General features: G+C 35.4%; 1 protein-coding gene across 3 annotated transcripts in view; it reads right to left on the bottom strand.

Moving 5' to 3' along the window:
• LOC127935433 (semaphorin-4A-like) overlaps window positions 1-22,887 on the bottom strand; it is a 42,595-nt gene that overhangs the window by 13,473 nt on the left and 6,235 nt on the right. For all 3 annotated transcript variants that reach the window (XM_052533291.1, XM_052533290.1, XM_052533292.1), the window contains exon 2: window positions 8,823-9,065. In XM_052533291.1, the coding sequence (XP_052389251.1) occupies window positions 8,823-8,916 (94 nt within the window). In that variant the 5' untranslated portion in view covers window positions 8,917-9,065. The remainder of the gene's footprint in view (window positions 1-8,822; window positions 9,066-22,887) is intronic.

Raw genomic sequence — 22,887 nt, 5'->3', positions numbered from 1 at the left:
TATAAAAAATGCACGCCTTTGACAGCAGAACCATGAGACTGAGAATCAAATATGAAGGTGGATGCATGAATTATTGATCGTGTTATAATATGGATAAATATGCCAGAACAAATGCACGGCCATAATGCGTGTCAGGGTGATATCTGCTATGATCTAAATGCAAAAAAAGCATGCATGCATGCAGTAATGTTGTGCAAAGGTTGAACATGATTGGTCGAACAGTTTTGATAGGAATGTGTACATGACTGCGGAGTCTGTAAGATTTATGAATGCTTTTAAAAGAAGTCTCTTATGCTCACCAAGGCAGCATTTATTTGATCAAACATTCAGTAAAATTTTTAATATTGTGAAATAATATTACCATTTAAAAGAACCGTTTTTTATTATTATTATTATTGTGATGCATTTAAAAATCTAATTTATTTCTTTGATGTAAAGCTGAATTGTCAGCATCATTCTGATATGCAGATTTGCTGCTCAAGAAACATCTCTTATCAATGTTATAAACAGTACTGCTACTTCCTATTTTTTGTGGAAATCATAATAAAACATTTTTCCAGATTCTTTGATGAATAGAAAGTTCTAAAGAACATCTTTAATATTAAATTCATTCAAATGTTTCTTGTGTTACAAGTTTATGCAAAACAGTAATGCTAGCTCTCAATTTAGTTTCATTTGAACTGTTAACACATGGAATTTTGTTTATATATTTAAATCAAGATAAACGAGTAGCCATAGACAGTGGTTTGTGAGAAAATGAACAGACCCAAGAATAAACAGCTCTGTGCAATATCATTCAAGAACTGAAAATGTAAGTGGTTTAAATAACAATGACAACCTACATGCCAAATCTAAAAATGATATCTCAATAGATAAAGGAGTAAAGTCCCCATCTACAAAAAAGAAAAGAAAAAAAAAAGCGAGACTGTTAGCATCCGTCAGCTCTTCAACAGGAAACCTGCTAGATCAAATATGAACAAGGTTCAATACCTGAACGGAAAACAAACCACAGAGTTGGAGAAAAGAAAGAAAGAAAGAAACATGAACAGCTTGTGAAAGTGTTTCTTTTCCAATCCATTACTACTTATGCATTATATTAATGAATGATACAGTGTCAGTGTTAAATTTATTTCATAAAATATAAAGAGAAATCTTAAATGTATTAACTTTCAAATGAAAAAAAAAAACTTTCAGACTGAAAATCCTGAAAATACAGAAAGCTTGGAAAGAAGGACAGAGGGTAGAGGTGCTGTTACGCAACTATTTCAGATCTGAAAAGCTCCTGCCAATGCTTGCAGAAACACACACTGACATCCAGGCCTTCACAGGGTGTTTGGAAAAGCGCCGACAGCGAGGATAGTGAGGTCATACAGGAAGCTCAATGACAGAGCAAGCTTATTAACTTCACTAAGTCACATTCAAATCAACACATTTCTGCCCTAACCAAAGTTCTTTTTCTGCTGAGAACATGTGAACGCCTTCTCCGCTTGCTGTCATGACCCTGAAATGAAAACACTGGGCTCCGTGGGGAGGCTAATCCTAAAGCTGAGCCGCAGCATACCAGCTGTCTTCTCCAAACAGAGTTCTGAGCGAGAAGAACGTCAGCAGCACTTTTCCTCCTCCTTCTCCTCCACCCAATTTCACTATATCACTCACACAAAACAAGGCAACTTCTGTGTAATTGTAGCTTCACAGAAATCTCTGTCGATTTCCACCAAATCAACACCTCCTGATGCTGGGAGACAAATGTTTTGTTAATTTGATAACTGTTGAAGTGTAAGTCTCCAAACATGTTTCGTAACATTTAAAACAACAGATTTCAAACGGGAAATGACAATCTGCTCAAAAAAACAGGAAAAATAAGATTATATATATATATATAAAAATACATATACCGTCTTTAAGAATGTTCTATGTTCTGGTACCAAAAAAGGGAAGGAAGAGGAATTTCCAAGAAAACCTTGGCTTATTAGCAGCACTTAATTGTGATTGTGGCCTCTTAAGCGTTTCACTGAACTAAAGTCCTGTAATTCCTCATATGAGCTACTTTCTTGTTTCTGAGGCCTGTAAAGAATGTGGATCTGACAGTCAGCACGCGGCTGAGAACTTATTCGACCCCAGGGTACATTCTCTCGGTACAGACCAGAGAATTTGAAGAAGTGTTTCACTTTATTCATAATGGCCCAAAAGTTTAAAACCTCCTTGGCCAGGTTCAATGTACAAATATGTGACGACAAAACCAGTCATAAGTGTAAAATTTTTACTATTACACAAAATTGAGATACATACATCATCTGAGAGCTACATAAATAAGCTTGTTTGGTTTATTAGGATCGGACAATATTTGGCCTAGATGCAACTATTTGAACATCTGGAATCTGTGGGTGCAAAAAATCAAAATATTGAAAAAACTGCCTTTAAATTTGTCTGAATTGTCTGAAAAGTTCTTAGTAATGTACATTACCAATCAAAAATTATTATTTTTTTATATTTACGGTAGGGAATTTACTAAATATCTTTATGGAACATGATCTTTACTTAATATCCTAATGATTTTTGGCATAAAAGAAAATTTTGACCAATACAATGTATTATTGGATACCGCTACGAATATGCAAACCTACAAACCTGGTGCTACTTAAGACTGGTTTTGTGCTGTATTTTAAATGTTAAAATGTTTAAATTTCTTTTAATTTTGATGTTTATAACTGACAACCAAGGAAAATCCCAAATTCAGTATCTCAGAAAATTAGAATATTGTGAAAAGGTTCAGTATTGAAGACACCTGGTGCCACACTCTAATCAGCTAATTAACTCAAAACACCTGCAAAGCCTTTAAATGGTCTCTCAGTCTAGTTCTGTAGGCTACACAATCCATAGGGAAGACTGCTGACTTGACAGTTGTCTAAAAGACGACCATTGAAACATTGCACAAGGAGGGCAAGACACAAAAGGTCATTGCAAAAGAGGCTGGCTGTTCACAGAGCTCTGTGTCCAAGCACATTAATAGAGAGGCAAAGGGAAGGAAAAGATGTGGTAGAAAAAAAAAAAAGTGTACAAGCAATAGGGATAACCGCAACCTGGAGAGGATTGTGAAACAAAACCCATTCAAAAATGTGAGGGAGATTCACAAAGAGTGGACTGCAGCTGGAGTCAGTGCTTCAAGAACCACTACACACAGACGTATGCAAGACATGGGTTTCAGCTGTTGCATTCCTTGTGTCAAGCCACTCTTGAACAACAGACAGTGTCAGAAGCGTCTCTCTTCAAAAAGGACTGGACTGCTGCTGAGTGTTCCAAAGTTATGTTCTCTGATAAAAGTAAATTTTGCATTTCTTTGGATATCAGGGTCCCAGAGTCTGGAGGAAGAGAGGAGAGGCACATAGTCCACGTTGCTTGAGGTCCAGTGTAAAGTTTCCACAGTCAGTGATGGTTTGGGGTGCCGTGTCCACCGTGTTATCTAAGGTCCAAAGTCAACGCAGCTGTATACCAGGAAGTTTTAGAGCACTTCATGCTTCCTGCTGCTGACCAACTTTATGGAGATGCAGATTTCATTTTCCAACAGGACTTGGCACCTCCACACAGTGTCAAAGCTACCAGTACCTGGTTTAAGGACCATGGTATCCCTGTTCCTAATTGGCCATCAAACTCGCCTGACCTTAACCCCATAGAAAATCTATGTGGTATTGTGAAGAGGAAGATGGGATTTGCCAGATCCAACAACGCAGAAGAGCTGAAGGCCACTATCAGAGGAACCTGGGGTCTCATAACACCTGAGCAGTGCCACAGACTGATCGACTCCATGCCACGCCGCATTGCTGCAGTAATTCAAGCAAAATAAGCCCCAACTAAGTACTGAGTGCTGTACATGCTCATACTTTTCATTTTTATACTTTTTAGTTAGCCAAGATTTCAAAAAATCCTTTCTTTGTATTGGTATTAGGTTATATTCTAATTTTCTGAGATACCGAATTTGGGATTTTCCTTGGTTGTCAGTTATAATCATCAAAATTAAAAGTTTGAAAGTGCCATCAGTTTTTACTTTCACTATCATGGTGAAAGACGTTCACCGGCATAAGTTTGACTTGCACAAAGTTTATATATATATATATATATATTAGTGCTGTCAAAATTAGCGCGTTAACGCATTTGATTAATTTGAAATATTTAACGCGTTAAAAAAAAAAATAACGCAATTAACGCGGTTGCAGTTTTTTTTATTTCCAGTTGTGACCTATGTGTGTTCAACGTGCAAAGAAATATGGATAAGACCAAGGAAGGACTTTTAGACGGAAAGTTTCAGTATAAAACTCTGCCGGATTACTCTTCAGTCTGCCACAAGAAACATTACTCTTCATTCAGTCTGCCACAAGAAACAGCAACATTAAAATTATGAACTCAAATGTCATTGTTAAAAAAAAAAAAAAAAAAAACAATGACTGTAACAGTGCGTAAATCAGACCTTTCTGTAACGCTAACGTTAATAAGCTTAAACGAAAATAACGAAATAATTGTGTAGCGGAGTATTTTTTGTACACAGTGCTGCGAACTGTCAATCACTCCTGTACGCGTTCATCACTGTCCTCCTCAGCTGCAGCAACTTGCGCTCTCTCTCTTCATCAAGCTTTAAAACAAAAAGGGGACAAAAAGATCATATTGTTTTTGTGCACAGGCTATAGATTAATTAGATAAATGAATATCTAAATTTGTTCCTTGCCGTCTACGGTATTTTTTTAGAACTTAGAAAAAAGATGCTGCAGCCAATGAGCAGCCGGCGGGGGCTGCAGCACGACTCAACCTCCGCAGACAGTTTTTAATGTTTATCAGACAATAAATACTCAAGATTTTGCTTTAGTATAACTCACAACGAGTTTCACACACCTTCTCCGGCCACGTTGAGTTGTTGACACTTAACAGTGGGAAAAGCGACACATGCGCTATTCACTTGTATAACTTAAGGGTGAATGGGTAATGTAGTTTCTGCTCTGGGTGGGATGAATTAGGAAGCTTGCATTGTGAAGGGCGCTCTGAAAATCGGCAGTGCAGGTAAAAGATTAAAACCTCTATTAAAACAGATGTCCAAATGAGCGTACCGGTACGCTACAAGCACGTTCTGGGCGCACGGAGAGGTGGCGGTACGCTCAAGAGCTATATTTGGAAGTGGCGGTACTGAGTACCGGTGCGTACCGGCCCACTTAAAGCACTGGCAATGACTATACTTTGGAATTTTTTTGCAGTCCACTTAGAATTCAACATTCAATTGTTTTTTATTGGCATTGATTGTTTTGAAATTCAAATGGTACTTACATGCCTGTGTTTTTATTTCTGTAATAAATATGGCTTTCAAGCCAACAGTTAATTTGCAGGATATTGATGGTTTATTGCAGGTATGTTGTTTACATGAGAAAATCTGTGTTACAAGTTAAACAAAAATTCCAATAAACAATCATATTTTGAATTTAAATAGTTTCTTTGTCTTGAGTTTACATTAATTATTTACATTTTACATTTACATATCCAAAAAGTTTCAGTCTTTTAATTGCGATTAATCGCGATTAATTTGTAAAAATTGTGCGATTAATTAGTTAATTTTTTTTAATCGATTGACAGCACTAATATATATATATATATATATATATATATATATATATATATATATATATATATATATATATATATATATATATATATATATATATATATAAATTACACCGTACAATTGCAAAAAATACTGTGAATGCACAAGCGAACTTAACTGTGCTAGTCAAGTGGATCCGTTGTGGATACGCTCTTACCTTAACAACACGTTAAAACACGGGTGAACAAAGTCACATTATTTTATGATCTTATTATAGTATTACAGACTTGCCCTGCACATTGCAGTTCAATATATTTTCCATTTTGAAGTGTTTCCAATGATATTTCAAGTAATAACAAACCATCATGGTGCGTAGGGGTGCTCCGATCACGATCGGCCGATCGTTAATGCGCATCTCGTCAGTAAAGCCGGTTTTCTAATCAGCGGTTAATTCCATCAGGTGCGTGATTTCACATAGAGCAGCTGTTACTACACAGAGCCGTTGTTAACTGAGAAGATGGGCCAATAAACGCTGAAAATTAACGTGATTTGCGCATCTTCTCTATTAACAACGGCTCTGTGTAGTAACAGCTGCTCTATGTGAAATCATGCACCTGAGGGAATTAACCGCTGATTAGAGAACCGGCTTTACTGACGAGATACGCATAACGATCGGCCGATCGTGATCGGAGCACCTCTAATGGTGCGCATCTAAAGTTACTCTGCAGGAAATAATGCATTATTTATCGGCTCTAAGATATCTGGCAAATTCTCGTATCGATTCCATAAACGATAATAATATTATACTGATATGGTGGCCGATATATCGTGCATACCTAACTTTAAATTCATATTGCTAAAAATAAAATACAACAAGCATATACTGATGCAGGCCACTGCTTATTCAGTCAAGTCTGATTTTCATGTTTCTGCAGGTAGTGTCATTCTGCAGTAATTATCGGTTTGCATGTGTCGTCATCACATCTGACTCAATCACCTGCATGAGTGTGAGTTTACTCACTCTGACATGTGCTGTAATTGGTAGTGCTGGGAAACAGAGACTCAGAGTCTCAATTAAGCCCTGTAATCTTCACACTCACGTCTGCAAACACTCACAGTCACATGACTGAACCTGAATTAGCAAAACTGATGTATCTGCATGTCTAAACAACTGTACGTCTGTCTTTCAGTTGTTCAGATAAACAAACTATCAAACTTTTACATTATTCTTGTTACTTTTGCCAGGTCAGCCTGATTCTGCCCTGCTTTGCCAAATCACAGACAAGCCTCCTCTTATAAATAACTGCTTCAGAACAAGGGACTCCATGCATAAAAAAATAAATAAATGCAGCTTTGGGGAGCATACTGACTTTTTGCATTTATATTGTGGCATTACTGTATTATATATTAAGCAATCATACCAATCATAATAATAAAAAAAAAACTTTAAAAGTGAAATTAGTAAACTGCTAATCCACACCAAAGCAAACATATAAGAACAAAATTATTTAACCGTGTCAGATAAATTCTAGCTTTATATGGCAATAAATTCTGCTACCATTCCTAGATTTTAATAACCTGAGAGAAGGACCTTGTTTAAGCTATTGTGAGGCCACAGGAGAAATGAAACCTTATCTAGAAGTTTCAGCAATATATCAAGAGGCCATTCAAGGACATCTGCACCATGACTCCTATTGAGATGAGGGACAGATGCTTCCACTATCCATGCATGGTCTTTCATTCCAATGCTTTCTAGAGCAAAAAGTATGATCTACATGGAACAATATTTGTTGTAATGATCTCTTTTAGGCTTCCTGCTTATCTTTTCTTGTTAGTGAAAAACTAAATCATTGTCATGGAGAAAGATTTTTAACAGACTTCTAGCCCAGTTGGAATTTAAAGATAAATAAATGATCAAACTGGATAAACATTTTGTGCAAACTGCATCTGTTTAGACTGACTCTAATGCTTAATGTCTGCAAAATCATTCTGAAAGGATGTATTCATGATAATATAGGTATTATTTTTATATCAGTATTAGTATTATTTATTATTATTTACAATTAACTAGTTTCTCCAATGGAACTATATGGACAATTGTGATTATGACATTCTTACATTAGCCACAAAAAGAAAAGCAGCATGTCAAGTATTCATCTTTCATAGTAACCTTTCTTAAAACAAATAACTTTCAAACTGCATTTACATTAAATGTGAAAACACAAGCCATGTTCTTGCAGGTCTGTGGCATAATCACAATCTCATCTAAGCATCTCATCTAATCCAAGTCTTTCAGTAAGTACCTGTACCAGTCACTGCAGTGCACGGCTAAACCAAGTGAACCAGGGTCATCTCACGGCTGTGTAGGCTGTTATTAACTTCATTTTAAACAAGATCACATTAAAAGAATTCCTGATAAACTTTGTCATGCCCAATTTAAACTGAATTCATTATTCAAATATTATAATTTATGAAATTTCAAAAAAGCCCTCAAGTGAAATTTTATGAAATTGCAGAATGCTGACCTCATGCTGCATTTTCAGGTTTTGAAAATATATATTAAAATTAATTTACCACTTAACATATTAAAAAATAAACATGCTTATTTTTTATTAGTTTACAGAAGAAGAAAAAAAGAAGACAGTTTGAAACCATGTTGTTACTATTAATTAAAACTAAAACCATAAAAAAGGTTGTTAACTCAAGTAAAGCTTAAACTAAAATAAAAATATTAGATTAAACAGTTAATTTCAGTGAATTGCCAATACAAAATTTAGAATTATATAAGTACTTAAACCAAACCAAAATAAAAACAAAAGGTACATTTTAAGAAATATAAAAAAATATGAAATTACAAATTCAACACAATAAAAATTCTCAAACTAAAATAAAAAATAAATGAATTCAAAATACTAATAAATACTATAATATAAATAAATGATAAATAACACTGATCTGATGGGGTTACAATCATATATTCATGCTATTAAAAGATATTTAGATATGCAATTATATTTACAGTGTTGATATGATGTAAAGGATCCTAAGGGTATGTTTAAGTATGTTTCACTCAAGTGGCACACAGGTTAATGTGTTTAATGACATCTTGTTTAATGATAGACTATACTTGATTATACAATTAATCTTAATTCACTTTCTGATAAACACTATGGGCCGAAGAGAGGTCATCAGCTATTCAAATATAAAATACAAATAAAATAAAAAGGTATTCAATGGTACTTACCCATGGGAAAAGAGAGTCGGGGGAGGACATGAGAATGACAACTGAGGACAGTCAGAAGAGACAGACAGGCACAAAGTGATGCTGAATGCACCATCCTGATGAAAACCAAGAGGCCGCTGAAGATGAGCTGAAAACAAAGACCAGTCTATCGGTCACTGTCAGGTTCTGCTCCTGTCCTTTCAGCACTGAGTAGACCACGGGGACACCACTTCAAACTGCCAAAGGAGTCTGCCGTCATCTCATCTGCTCAGAAAAATTAAGAGTGGGTTAGATATTGTTAGGACAGTCTAAGTCATCACTTCCTCTGAAGTCACCTCTTCCTCTATCAGAAATGTTGCATGAGCTTAAGTAAGACAAGAGATTACACACATCAGAGCATGACTACTTCATCAGTGACTGGGGGAGGACATTTAAGATACATTTTTAAATTTTTATTAATTTAAAAAGAGACTTCCATCAAAAGAAAGTCAGTGCAATGATAAATTGTAATGTGACCATGAAAAGTGCGTACTGCAAATGGATCAATATGCTTATACTTCCATTTAATAAGGCCATATATCTTCATATTTACAACATATAATAAATGAAATTTAAAACGGATCAGAAACTGGGGGCAAATTTAGCTATGGAGAAAACACATCAGTGAGTGTGAAGCAGGAAATGGAAAACTCAATGAAGCTGGAGGGTTTACAGGATAAATCATGCTGAATCATGTCTGATCTAATGACTATATGATGGAAATCCCTGTGAGCCAAAAACAGAAACATGGTGACTGGTGTCTTGTGCTTAAACCAAGATTTACTAAACACTTGGTGACGTGAAGTGCTCTCTTGACCATTGTGCATTTAAACAGGAACCAATAATCCAGATCAATAATTTACTTAAATAATTCTTATTTCAGGAAAATGTTTTTTTTTTTTTACTTTCTAGAATAAAAATTATTTTAACATTTTTGTGAGTATAAAATCTCAGGGTGACAGGTAAACTATACAAATGATATTACTTCTTAGTTTGTTTTGTAAAACCATATTAAACCAACATTATTTATATATATGTGTGTGTGTGTGTGTGTGTGTGTACAGACCAAAAGTTTGGAAACATTACTATTTTTAATGTTTTTGAAAGAAGTTTCTTCTGCTCATCTAGCCTGCATTTATTTGATCAAGAAAACAGAAAAAAAATTTAATATTGTGACATATTACAATTTAAAATAATTGTTTTTAAATGTATTATACTTTATCATTTATTTCTGTGATGCAAAGTTGAATTTTTAGGATCATTATCACATGATCCTTTAGAAATCATTCTTATCTGATGATTCATTATCAAAGTTGGAAACAGTTCTGCTGCTTAATTTTTTTTCAGAACATGTGATACTTTTTTAGGATACTTTGATGAAAAAAAAAAAAAAAAGCAGCAGCTAAGTTTTTAAAATATAAATATTTTGTCATAACAATATACACTACTGGTCAGTAATTTGGGGTCAGTAATTTTTTTTTTCTTTCTTTTTTTATCAAAATCAATACTTTTATTCAGCAAGGATGTGTTAAATTGATAAAAAGTGATAGTAAATAAAATATATTATTAGAATATATATTATTTTACTTTTATTAAATATATTAGACAGCAGAACTGTTTCCAACACTCATAATAAATTTTCCAACACTCAGAATATTAGAATGATTTCTAAATGATCATGTGATAGACTGGATGTTACATGTGACACTGAAGGCTGGAGTAAAAATTCAGCTTTGCATCACAGGAATAAATTATTTTTTAAAGTATATTCAAATAAAAAACTATTATTTTAAGTTGTAATAATATTTCACAATATTACTGTTTTTTCTGTATTTTTGATCAAATAAATGCAGGCTTGATGAGCAGAAGAAACTAAACATTATAAATAGTAATGTTTCCAAACTTTTGTTCTGTACTGTGTGTGTATATATATATATATATATATATATATATATATATATATATATATATATATATATATATATATATATATATATATATCATTAGAAATATAGTTAGTTACTTAGTTTAATTTAGCATTTATTAGAGAGAAGCAGTCAAGCAACATAGGTTCAACATACTGTTAGTGTTTTTATATCATTCTCATTTTATTTTTGCACTATTGTTGTTGCTAGGAAATCTTTGTTTACTGCGTATATGTGGCAAGTCATGTTTGTTCTCGTTTAGCTAATTAGTAAGGTGTGGCCAGCTGAACTAGTTAACCTTGTATCAAGTTTGATAAAACGTGGGTCCTTGGGTCAAAAAACCTCCAAAAATGCGATCCGAACTGAGATTTGTGATCCGTTGAACCAATGCTCTTCCAAATGTCTTCTACTTCTTTACTCTCTATTCCAATTCATCTCTGGAGCTGCCAGTCTGCTGTACACAAAGCAGACTTTATTTCATCCATTGACACTCATTTAAATCTCAGCCTCATGGCCCTAACTGAGACCTGGATCAAACCCGAGGAGACTACGACTCCTGCTGCCCTCTCCACTAATTTAACATTTTACCACCCCTCCCTGGTCTGCTTATCTCAAATGAATGGAATTGATCATTTACCATCTTTAACTGGCAACAGTTCATTTGAATCACACTATTACACACCCTGTTAAACTCCACTTCCCTGAGGACGGTACTCTTCTGATATTACTCGGTGACTTCAACAGAAAAAACCCCAGGCTGCAGACTTCAACACTACCTAATTCATTTGGCCTCAAGTGGGTGTCTACTACAGCTACTCACCAATCAGGTAACCAACTAGACCATGTCTACACACGCTACTGCGCTACAGACAACACCTTAGTTACTCCATTGCACATCTCAGACCACTTCCTCATCACTTTTACCCTCAAACTGACTCCTAACACAACTAACACTCCTCCCAAGATCACATTTTAGCATAACCCATGGTCACTCTCCCCCATCACCTATCCTCTATAGTTTCATCCTTACCTCCCTCACCTAGGGCTTACTGTGCGTTCACACCGCCGACGTTGACAGCGTCAAAAATTGCTCTTGCCGCTCTGCTCATGACGCTGCAGAAAGATTTGTGAGCGCTCAGACGCAGATCGAATGCTGATTTCGTATTTGAAGTGGCCGCAAAGCAAATTGTTGATCTCGTGAAGACTAATCACAAGGAGTTATCACGTTATAAGTTAACCTCATTAAATATTGTTGTGGATGAAATATTTACTTAAAGTGAACAATCTCAAGACACCTTGGTCCACGTATCACTTTTAATTTATTTTTTATGTCCCTGTACGCAAACAGGGACACATCATGCGAAACGCGAAACAGTAATAATCAACCTGTCCTCCATTGTACTTGGGAACTAAAGTGGTCGGAGATGCTGGAATCCTCTCAAGCGGTGGACTTCTACGTTCCGATTGGTTGCTGCCCAACCGCGTCATAGCTCATTACCATTCATTGAAAATGAAAGACCTCTAGCCACTTTGACGCTCTCGACGCCGGCAGTGTGAATGCACAGTAAGTGATATGATGATATATTGGCACTAAAGCTGGCACTAAAGTGAACTCTCCCAGGTTCAGGAAAGAGTCCTCCATAAAATATGCTGCACACATCTGAATATTTGGGTTGAACTGTTCTTGAATTTTCTGTTGTAAATACAACTTAACCACTGATTTCTAGTTGCGTCCTCTTTTGGAAGGCTAAACAAAGTATTTTTGCTTTTACAATGAAACAGCATCTCCACAACATGGCACTGGCGGCAACAGTCAGAATCAAAGGTTTACAACTTTTTTTTTCATGAAAACATTTGGGCAGCTTTATGCAAATCTTCCCACATTGTGACGTAGATGTGGGAGCATGGTTAAATTTGGTGTTTTAGGAGGGTGTGGAAGAGGCTTAACTTTTATACGAATATATCTTTAAATATATTATAGTTCTTGTAGTAGTAAATATACTTTTTATGTAATGCTTAAATACTGCTGGTCACTTTCAGAAGCTGTAGTGATGCTTTCTTTTCTAGGAAAGAATGTGAAAGTGAAACATAATGGATATATACATTTAAATTTTAAATAATGTTTAATATATAATTTTTATTGATTTTACACATAAGTCAATATCGAATAGCAAATCAAATACAGCATTTTCTTTAATATTGCACAGCCCTACTAAGTAACTAGTTAATAGTAAGAATTGATCCTTGAACTGTAGTGTTACCTTAAAATTATAATCACTTAATTTCTTAAGTTAACTTTGAAACAGGGTATATACAGCAATCCTTAAGTTAAATTTACTACTTTTTAATACCTTTTTCACTACCTTCAGAATATTTTTTAAAACCATCACGACACTGAATTGCAAGTGTTAATCAGCGACCTTTCTATTATTTACACAGATTTTGACATATATAACATACAAAAAATAATAGATTTAGAGACTGATGTTGACAGCATATTGCACATTTATTTCACTTAGTAAATAAAAATAAAACAAATACCATAAAATGTGCAATGGAGAAAATGGATAGACCGAACAATAAGCCTGCCTGTTAGTGTTGTCACGGTACCAATATTTCAGTATTCGGTACCGATACCAGTGAAAATCCACGGTTCTCGGTACCAATTTCGGTACCAAAGCAAAACACAAAAATTTGCTAATAAAAAAAAATAACTTTTTAGCACTAAAAATAAAACCAATGCCATTCTTTATACTTATTTAGAATTGTGTTTAAAGTTTTTCTACAAGTTATATAATTATGAAAAACAGTAAACAAGTTTCACCCAAATTTAATTTGTCTTTTAATTTATCAAATTTAAACACATTTAATGTTTGGTAAATAAAGGGGATTTGCTATTAAAATTAAAACATGGGAGAAATATTGAGATTTATTATTTTTTTTAAATAAAGTTTTTTATTTTTTTGCAACAGTGGTAGCAGTATCACATACGTTTTACTAAATAATAGTAATATTTCTAGCACAATGCCCTTATGTAAAAATTTTCTTTTAGGCCTAATGAATGCATATTTGTCATTTTGAAATTTCTATTTGCGCATTAGCTCCGCCCACTACCGGAGAAACCGGTATGTCTTCTGCTTTTTCGAAAATGAATATGAATAATTCTAAATGAACTCCATTATTTTGACAGGAGAAGACAACAGATGCTGAAATTAATGCAAGCGTCATGCGCTTCAGTCTATGTAGTAAATAAACCTGCACGTCTCTGCCATTCATTAATTCACACAGAGACGCGCAGAACACGGATTCATATTTCAAATAACTTTTGCGGCTTAACATTTACAGATACTGGTCCATATGGAGATTTGATTTGATTAATTTATGCTTTCACAAATTCCATGACTGTCCAGATTAAAATGTAAGTTTCATTTTCATGACTGGATTTTGAGATTCCGTACTCGTTTTCTGCTTCGCGGAAATCATAGCGCTGTATGCGTCAAGAACCGGGTTTGAACGGGACCTCGGTACTACCGGTCGTTAACCCAGCTATTAGAAAACTTGCATTTGTCCATGAAGACGACGATGGTTGTCCAGTCGTTGAAGATATGCCTTGAAGCAAGTCTAAAATAAAACGTAAGCCAGCCACTTCTGTTGAGCGCGAAGTGTTCTGAGATGATGCCGAACGACCACTGAATATGACGTCAGCATCAAACATACAGTTAGACGGAGACGGAAGATCTTTGATTATGTGGCCAGATATGCTAAAGCCCATATAAACGAACTAACACGAACGCAGATAGAATTTCAATCAGAATAAGACACCTGATAGTCTGGAAAAAATAATACCTAATTTGGAAAAAAATAATACCTCTGAGACCACATTTAACACTTTTAATGGCCTTAAATTTGACCATTTTGATTTATCACTTTTTAATACTTTTTAAAACCCCGCGGACACCCTGTTGAAAGCCCTAAAAACAACTCTTCTATAAGACATCCCATCCAATTTAGAGACTATTTTCTTTAAATTAATAGCACATTGAAACCCTGAGGCTATAAACCAGACTAGATTTTCAACACAAAACATTTCCAGTTGGATGGACATTTGAAATTAAAAGAAAGGTTGGATACTGCAGTTTTGATCCACCACATATGACACTCAGCTGGAATTTCATCCGAGTCTTATCTTTACTTCCATCATATGACAGCAGACATTGAATACTACCATAGAGTCATTCACATCTGATTAAACGGAGCAAGATAGCTTTCCTGTGTGTGAGAACAGATGAGTGATTCGCAAACTCGTGAAGAGTGTGAAATTACACAAACCGTAAGGGATGCAGTGTGACTGCATTGCACAGGAACTCTATACGGGTTCCTGTTTTAACCAAAGATGTTTATAATATTTGGAGAGTGCTATCTGATTGCATTCATCTCAATGACAGCTGCTTGGCTGGCGCATTTTGAAATTCTGCCATCTTTACTCATTGGCGCTCAGATTTGTTCAGGTTTTATGTTAGAGCCACAGAAAATTGTCATGACACTGTTAGTCTTGAGTAGCCAGACCTTCAGGCTGACAGCAGAATATCTGGGAACCTTGGATGCTTTGAATGGCCAAGGACCGCCAACAAGGCCAAATGACTGACAGCTAAAGTAACCAATCATGTTTTGTTTTGTGCCGCATCATGTTTAGGGGAGTGGAAATGTCCACGCAATAACAGACCAGTGTGTAAATCTCTTGGACATATTTTAAAGATTCTATGCCACAAACTTTAAATATTTCACATATTTTTGAAAATCCAGCATTTAGTTGATCCCCATAAGCGCTCATTGTCACAGTTGTAAACATGGCGACTTTCTTCTAACATGAGGGGGTTTGGCATCTTTGTTTCCAGGTGGAATGTTAAAGAACACGACACGCACGTCTCCAGGAAATACTGGATAATTCAACCAATCCGATGACGACTTCATCAGAACTCCTGAATTGTTTTCAATTTTGTGTGACTTTCAGCCAACAGTCCATGGGTGTGACATCTTAGGCTGAGACTATGACACGTTAACTGACACCATAAAACTTATACAAAGTCCAGTTAGCAAGAGTTTTATTGTGATAAGCAGTAGACAAGAAAATATAAATGCAGAGTATTTAAATATTGATTGCAGAAAATGCAAGTACCATCAATGAAGAAAGATATGGTTTCTCCTTTCTCAAATCATTTGCTGGAGAGGTGGTGGTATAATTACAATATCTAATAGTAGGGGTAATTAGGACCATGTTAACCAGCAAAACCTCAACCCATTGGGAATAATAATTGTATATAGCTGACCTCAAAATTAATAGACATGGACTAAAGCCCTATTCGGACGGGACTAGTTTTACAGGGGGTCGTTAGAGAAATCTACGTTTCACAGACGTACTTGGTGATTTTAATCCCGTCCGAATCTGCCACGTCTGTGTTTTTCTCACACAACCTCTGTGATAATTCCAGAGCAAATTACCTACTGTTTTTCAGCAAACTCCGTGATCCTCTGAGAAAAACTAATCCTGTCCGAATGCGAATGTCTGTGATTGCCGGTGATATTTTATTTCACAACGCGTTTCCTTGTGTGTTTTGGCCAACGTGAATTACCGTAGATGTTCTTACCGTGCGGATGTTTGATATATTTGCTTAGCGGCAAATAAAAAGTAATACAAAATAATACAAATAATACAAATCAAGAGCAAGATCGCGTAAACTGTTAATAGCGGCTATTGTGATATCAGCATCAGGTAAGATTACTCACGTTCATTTATGTTCTCAGTTACATAATGTTTTAATTACATTTAATTAAAAAAAAGAAGGAAACAAGTCAAACTAAAGGAACCACACATTAACATGGTTTTGTTATACTAGCCATTTAGTATTTATTGTGTAATAATACTAAGGCAATCATTCTGAATGAATGCAATGCACGCACAGAGCACGTGATCTGTGACGCCCAGATGCACAAATCAGACCCTCCCACCTATGTAATAAACACGGAGATTTGTGTCCCATCCGAATTGGTACATGAAAATCACAGACATCAGGTGGTAAGAATCGAAACTCAAACGTAGTTTAGAAAACTAGTCCCGTCCGAATAGTGCTAAAGTAAATACAAATTTTTTTTGAAACTCTGATACAATATTTCGAACTCCACTTACATACAATCCACCAGGGCTGGGTATCGAGTTCGACTTTTTAGGAACCGACTGAATCACCTCGATACTATTGAGTATCGAAACAGTAAAATCATTCTGTACTTAATTCTGATAAATAAAGGGTTAATCTCATCAACATCTGTGAGCCAGTAAGCGTGCGTAATGTGCTTAAATCATGTGCTGGTGATTGGGCGTGTTAGGTTGTATTCACATCGCATAATTCAACATAAGACAATAAAAATGTATACTATGCTTTTACTCAAAACCCACTTTAAACCATCACTGAGTATTTTTAATAAATTACTGCGATCTAATGAGGGTTTTGGTCATATCATGTTGCAGAAATATGTTATTTGTAGCCTTTATGCAAAGCTAATCACTAAACCTGCTTAGCATTTCTCAAATAAACTTACTGTATTTTTATAAAAAGTCAGAATCTCGTCAAATTTTAATACAAATCATATACTGTTATAATCGTGTTATGAGCATCACAGCGCTAGAAACAGCTAATGCACATCAGATCACATAAGTCAGTGGAAAGTGAATAGAAATGATGATTCTGTCTAAGCTATGCATTTTAAAACGAAAATGCAGTAGTGTAAACGTAGCCTAGGACATTAGTCCTGGGGACATCACCAGTGAAGACAGGGCTAGTAGGTCTCCTTAAAAGTGGACATACTAATTGTGGCGAGTCCGAGAGGCGTGGGAACGAGGAGTGAAGCCAGGTGTAGTGATTGAAGATGAGCTGCACCTGCGCCCCACCCCCAGTATCGAGTCCCACGTAGGAGATGGAAGGATATAAAACTGGAGCGACGACCGTGAAGGACGAGAGAGGACCAGGCCTGGGACATTATTTTATGTGTTTGCTTTTTATTTATGCACACCAGTCGTCCGTGAGGGGCTGGTGCGCCGTTTTGTATTTATTTTTGAATTATTAAAGTGTTTTGATTGTGCGCCGGTTCCCGCCTCCTTCTTCCCGATGATTACGAACGTAATATCGTTACACTCATTTTTTAAAAGAACTGCTGAATGATTTTAAAATCTTGAGCATGCAGCAGTGAGTGATCCTCACATACTGACTTTAAACTGTTCATTTTGCACTGAAAACTATTCGCACTGATTTAGTGTGTCAGTTACATTTGTGCAGTAGTTTAGGAGATCAATCTTTAGGTGAAAAAACCTCAACAAACAAACAAAAAAGAAAAGAAAAAACCTTATGAGTTAATGAGTAATGCCATCTTGTTAAAATGGATTTCATAAAATTGGTATATATATATCTATATATATATATCTATATATATATATATAAAGTAGCATTCAGCAACCGGTCTTGGAGTCAAGGTATCGGATCATTTTTTTTTTTTTTAAAGAGCAGGTCCTATGGGTTTTTGAAAATATTAATTTTGCCGTTTTATATCATAGCTATCCTTAAATGAAAACAATCTTTTATTTTATTTTTTTAAAAAGTGCATGATTTTGTCTCTCAAAAGACAAGAGTCGCCTTAAGTAGTCGTAATATTTTTTAATCTTTTGCATGTTACTGGTGTAGGTCACCAGCATAATCACGCCCGCGAAATACAAACACAAAGCCACAAACATTAGTGTGTACATCATGTTGAGAAGATGCTGTCTTTAAGGGTACCACAGAAACACATCAAACTTTTTATACGAACATTTTAAGTGGTTGAAGTCTCCGCGTTCAGCGCAAATCCCACCCTGCAGCTTCCTGCGTGGCGTGAGCGTGTGTTTCTGCTGCGTGTCAGTTGCGTTACGGCTGCCTCGCGTTTTCTGTGTCTTTACACACCAGAATCATGCCTGATGTGGCGCTTGCGCGCTGCTGCTACTGCAGGTGACATAAAGGGAGACTGCCGACAGACCAGGATCTTGTCTTTACTACAATAATATCTATACTTCATGTTGAGCATAAATATAAAGCATACTGATAAAGGACACCGTTAACAGTATTGACGGCAAAATAGACTATGTTTGACAGGTGCAATATGCCAGTGTGTCACCGGCCTAAGGTTTTCAAAAGGCATCACGCGAGTGTGAACATCACTACAACCAGGAAAAAAACAACTGTAATTCAAACGCAGCTCCCGTCGGCATTTAAACAGACCTTTGCTCTTAATTCCGATCATTCCAACGCTATAACGAAATCTGAGCAGGTCTAAAAACTGAAACTGTTGATGCCTACAAGCTGGGATTGGTAATGCTGCACTGTAATCATAGTTTTTTATTTTTCATTATATTTTATTATATGATATTGGTTTAAGACTGATTTTAATTTTAATTGAGACTGATTGTATTTTATTTAGTGGAGAACTTTGCAGCAGTATTTTATTTCCTATTCTTTTTTTATTGTAACCCACCATTTCCTAAGAATGTGTCGATTAATGTAGATTGAGGTTTGTCTAATTACTTTGTTTAATGATATAGAATGTGTAGCATACATACTTTATCGTCATTGTGAAATTGCTGTTTATTTTACTGCACCAGCAGTTATAGGGTTAATGTGGGAGAGCTGAGCGAATGTTAGACTGCTACTCCTGTGATACAACTGTTCATATTTAGGTTTACACATGGTATCGTTTCATCAATTAGGGCTAACGTAGGCTATCCACCATTATTGTTTTAAGTGATCATAGTTTAGCAGCTTAACTTTAGCTGTGTGCATCATTCGCTTGCATAAGTGTTTTTGTATTTTGTCATTGTTATAAAAACAGATTGGTGCACTATGTTATTGTTTTATGTAAAGGGGCTTTGTCAATGGTAAAGCTCGCTAACTGGCTCAAGGACCCCTCTCTGTGCCAATCACAACAAGCTTGGCCAGCTGACCAATCAGAGCAGAGTAGGCTTATGGAAGAGAGGGGTTTGCTCCCCCGATCTTGCTAGGAACTAATCGTTTTGGAATCATTGGAAAAAGACTAATATCAAATGTATATTCTGAGAAAATTACAATGTTTTCTGACCTCATTTAAATGCATTTAAACCTTACGTAGGGGACTCCAACACAATATTAGGACACTTTACCATATGACCTGCTCTTTAATACCCAGCCCTACAATCCACTTTGATTTTGGTTAGTAAATGATAGTTTAAGAAGGAACCTTCTCCAAAATAAATTAAGAGAGTTTAAACTCTGCCATTGCTCATTTCTTGACAAGTATCTGTAATTGGTTTAACATAAAGCCAAAAGCAGGTTCAAACTGGTACAAAAAATGTCTAAACCACAGTCAAATTAGGGACAGTCAAGACAAACCAGAATTGTAGAAATGTCCTTTAAAGCAGCACATTTTCCAACTTCCCACTTCACAGGTGGCCTTTATGATCACACAAGTTTGCGTAACTCCCTAAATTCAACCCCTAAAATAGTTTATAAATTATATTAAACATGTGACATCCTGTTTGGTTGTCCACTATAAATGCATAGGGGCTTCGTTTTGTGCCTGAGCAATATTTATAAGAAAACTACACTGAAACAAAGAATGCCACAGTCATGTTAGTATATAATGCTAATATATTCAGCAAAATGTTTAAGTCAGCCAACAATGACAAATGCAAAAAAATGCACTCAGCCACTTGATAAATGATACACAACCCCTGCGTCAAGATTTGTGTAAGGACTACCTGAAAAGTGACAAGCCTAATACACACATCAAATATACATCACATCCCACGTACTCTGCCTTTCTATACCTTGCACTAAACATACACTGACACGTCTGTCATGATATACAGAATTTAAATGACAAGTTTTAGGTGTTCGCAAGTGAAATGATGCACAAACATTACTTGATTCAGACTGAAAAGAGTCTAAACATAAAACAACGGCTCATTTAACAGAGGGTTCCTCTTCTTCTTTACTGTCAGATCATGTGTTTAAAAAACAAAAAAAACAGATGTAAATTACAGCCTTTCACCCATTACTTAAATATGTTGTTTCACATTTTGTAAACTTCCCATATATTTTCAGGTCCTTTTTAGGACAAGGTTTTGAAAACCACTGATAATGAATGGACAAATTATGAATGGACAACTTTGACATACAAAAAAAAAAAGAAGTTTCATTGCTCTAGCTGACAAATCATGTTACTTTAACTCATAACTTTTTTTTAAGCCATTTCAGTTTTTTTTTATATAAGTTATACTAGATTCTGCTTGATTTTTTTTAACTCAGTTTAATATAATTTAAATTCAAGAAGCCTTCTTTCCACCATAAAACACCAACAAAAAAAAACATTCAACAAATTTAGACATTAGACTCATATTTAATATATGAAGATATCTCATATAGGCAGAATATACAGCAAACTAACTAAATGGCAGAGGAATTTTTGACCAACAACTCATGAACTTGACTGTGAAGCTGTCCGTTGGGCCGTGGATGAGGTGAGTGAATGCTTGTGTAACATGATGAATTATAAGTTTATAATTTTATAAGAAAAAAAAATAAGTTTAACAATTTTTAAGATAATTTAACACTAAAATTTTAAGGCAGCAACTTAACTTAAGTTTTTAAGTTGAAGTTATTTTTTTGTTATTTATTTATTTACGTGAGGTTGCATAGCTTTAACAATCTAATTTAAATCAGGGTTTCTCAGGGGATTTTAAGTTGATATTAAAATAACTGAACATTTGTATGTTCATGGTTATTTGATGATTAATGATGTTTGATTAATTAATTCATTTTTTTATGTTTTAATAGCCACACACACAGTTTTGTTTTTTAATAGCCACACACACAGTTTTGTTATCATGAAATGATATGAACAAAGAATATGGCTTTTTCTTTGCATTACAATAATGAGAATTTAATGGTAAATAAGCTTAAATGACACTGAGAGAAATCTTGCAATGAAAAAACTATTAATGAGTAGCCTATTAAAAAAAAAACGGCATGATGGGAAAAAACAGCCATTACAATCCTTACATGAAGATGAAATGGAAAACTCTGCCTACGGAAGGCATTCAGTGATACCCTTAGGAAAACATGGTGGTGGCATTTGCGTGCAAGCAGGCAACACGTCTTAGTCCGTGGAGGAAAAGTAATGAGTCAGTGAAGGAGGAAAAAAAAACGTCTCTCCCAGTGAAAGCTTTCATTCCCATGTGCAGTTACCATGACTACAGCTGATGTGATTACCAGGCAGCAGTGATGTTATGAGGTGTGTGAGCAAGTGTGCAGATGCACTAAAGTGTAGCACTTCAAGAGTCTCATGTTAGGAAGCCCTTTGACAATGCAACCTATTCATACATGAGTTTAATGAATAAAATCCAGCAAACTAAATAGCTGGTGACCATACGCCATGCAGGCTCTGATGTAAGTTTGGTTGTATTCTGAAAGAGGAATAAAAAAAAAATGCAAAGAAAGGGACTAATCCCAACACAGTCTGCACAGTACAGGTGATTTATGCCTCTGGATCATGTTCAGAAGACAGAAATTTGATCACTCCCAAGTGATGCATTCTAGTGGATGCATGACATCAAATAGTTTTGATGTACTCTGCTTGACTGAAACCTGGCTAAAACCAAATGATTATATTGGTCTAAATGAGTCTACTGTACCAAACTAATGCTATAAGCATGAGACCCGTCAGACTGGTCATGGCGGAGGTGTTGCAACAATATATAGTATAATTCTCAATGTTACCCAGAAAACAGGATACAGGTTTAACTCATTTGAATTACTTCTGCTTAATGTTACACTGTCAGACATGCAAAAGAAATCTATTGTGTCTCTTGCTCTGGGTACGGTGTACAGACCACCAGAGCCGTATACAAATATCCTAAAAGAATTTGCAGATTTCTTCTCAGACCTTTTGGTTACAGTTGATAAAGAGCTAATTGTCGGAGATTTTAATATTCACGTTAATACAAATTATGCTTTAGGACTTGCGTTTACTAACCTGATAAAATCTTTTGGAGTCAAGCAAAATATCAA

This window comes from Carassius gibelio, chromosome A19 (genome assembly GCF_023724105.1).
Source record: "Carassius gibelio isolate Cgi1373 ecotype wild population from Czech Republic chromosome A19, carGib1.2-hapl.c, whole genome shotgun sequence".
Taxonomy (NCBI): Eukaryota; Metazoa; Chordata; class Actinopteri; order Cypriniformes; family Cyprinidae; genus Carassius; species Carassius gibelio.
Note: the sequence above shows the minus strand (reverse complement) of the source record. Positions and strands in the feature narration are given on the sequence as shown.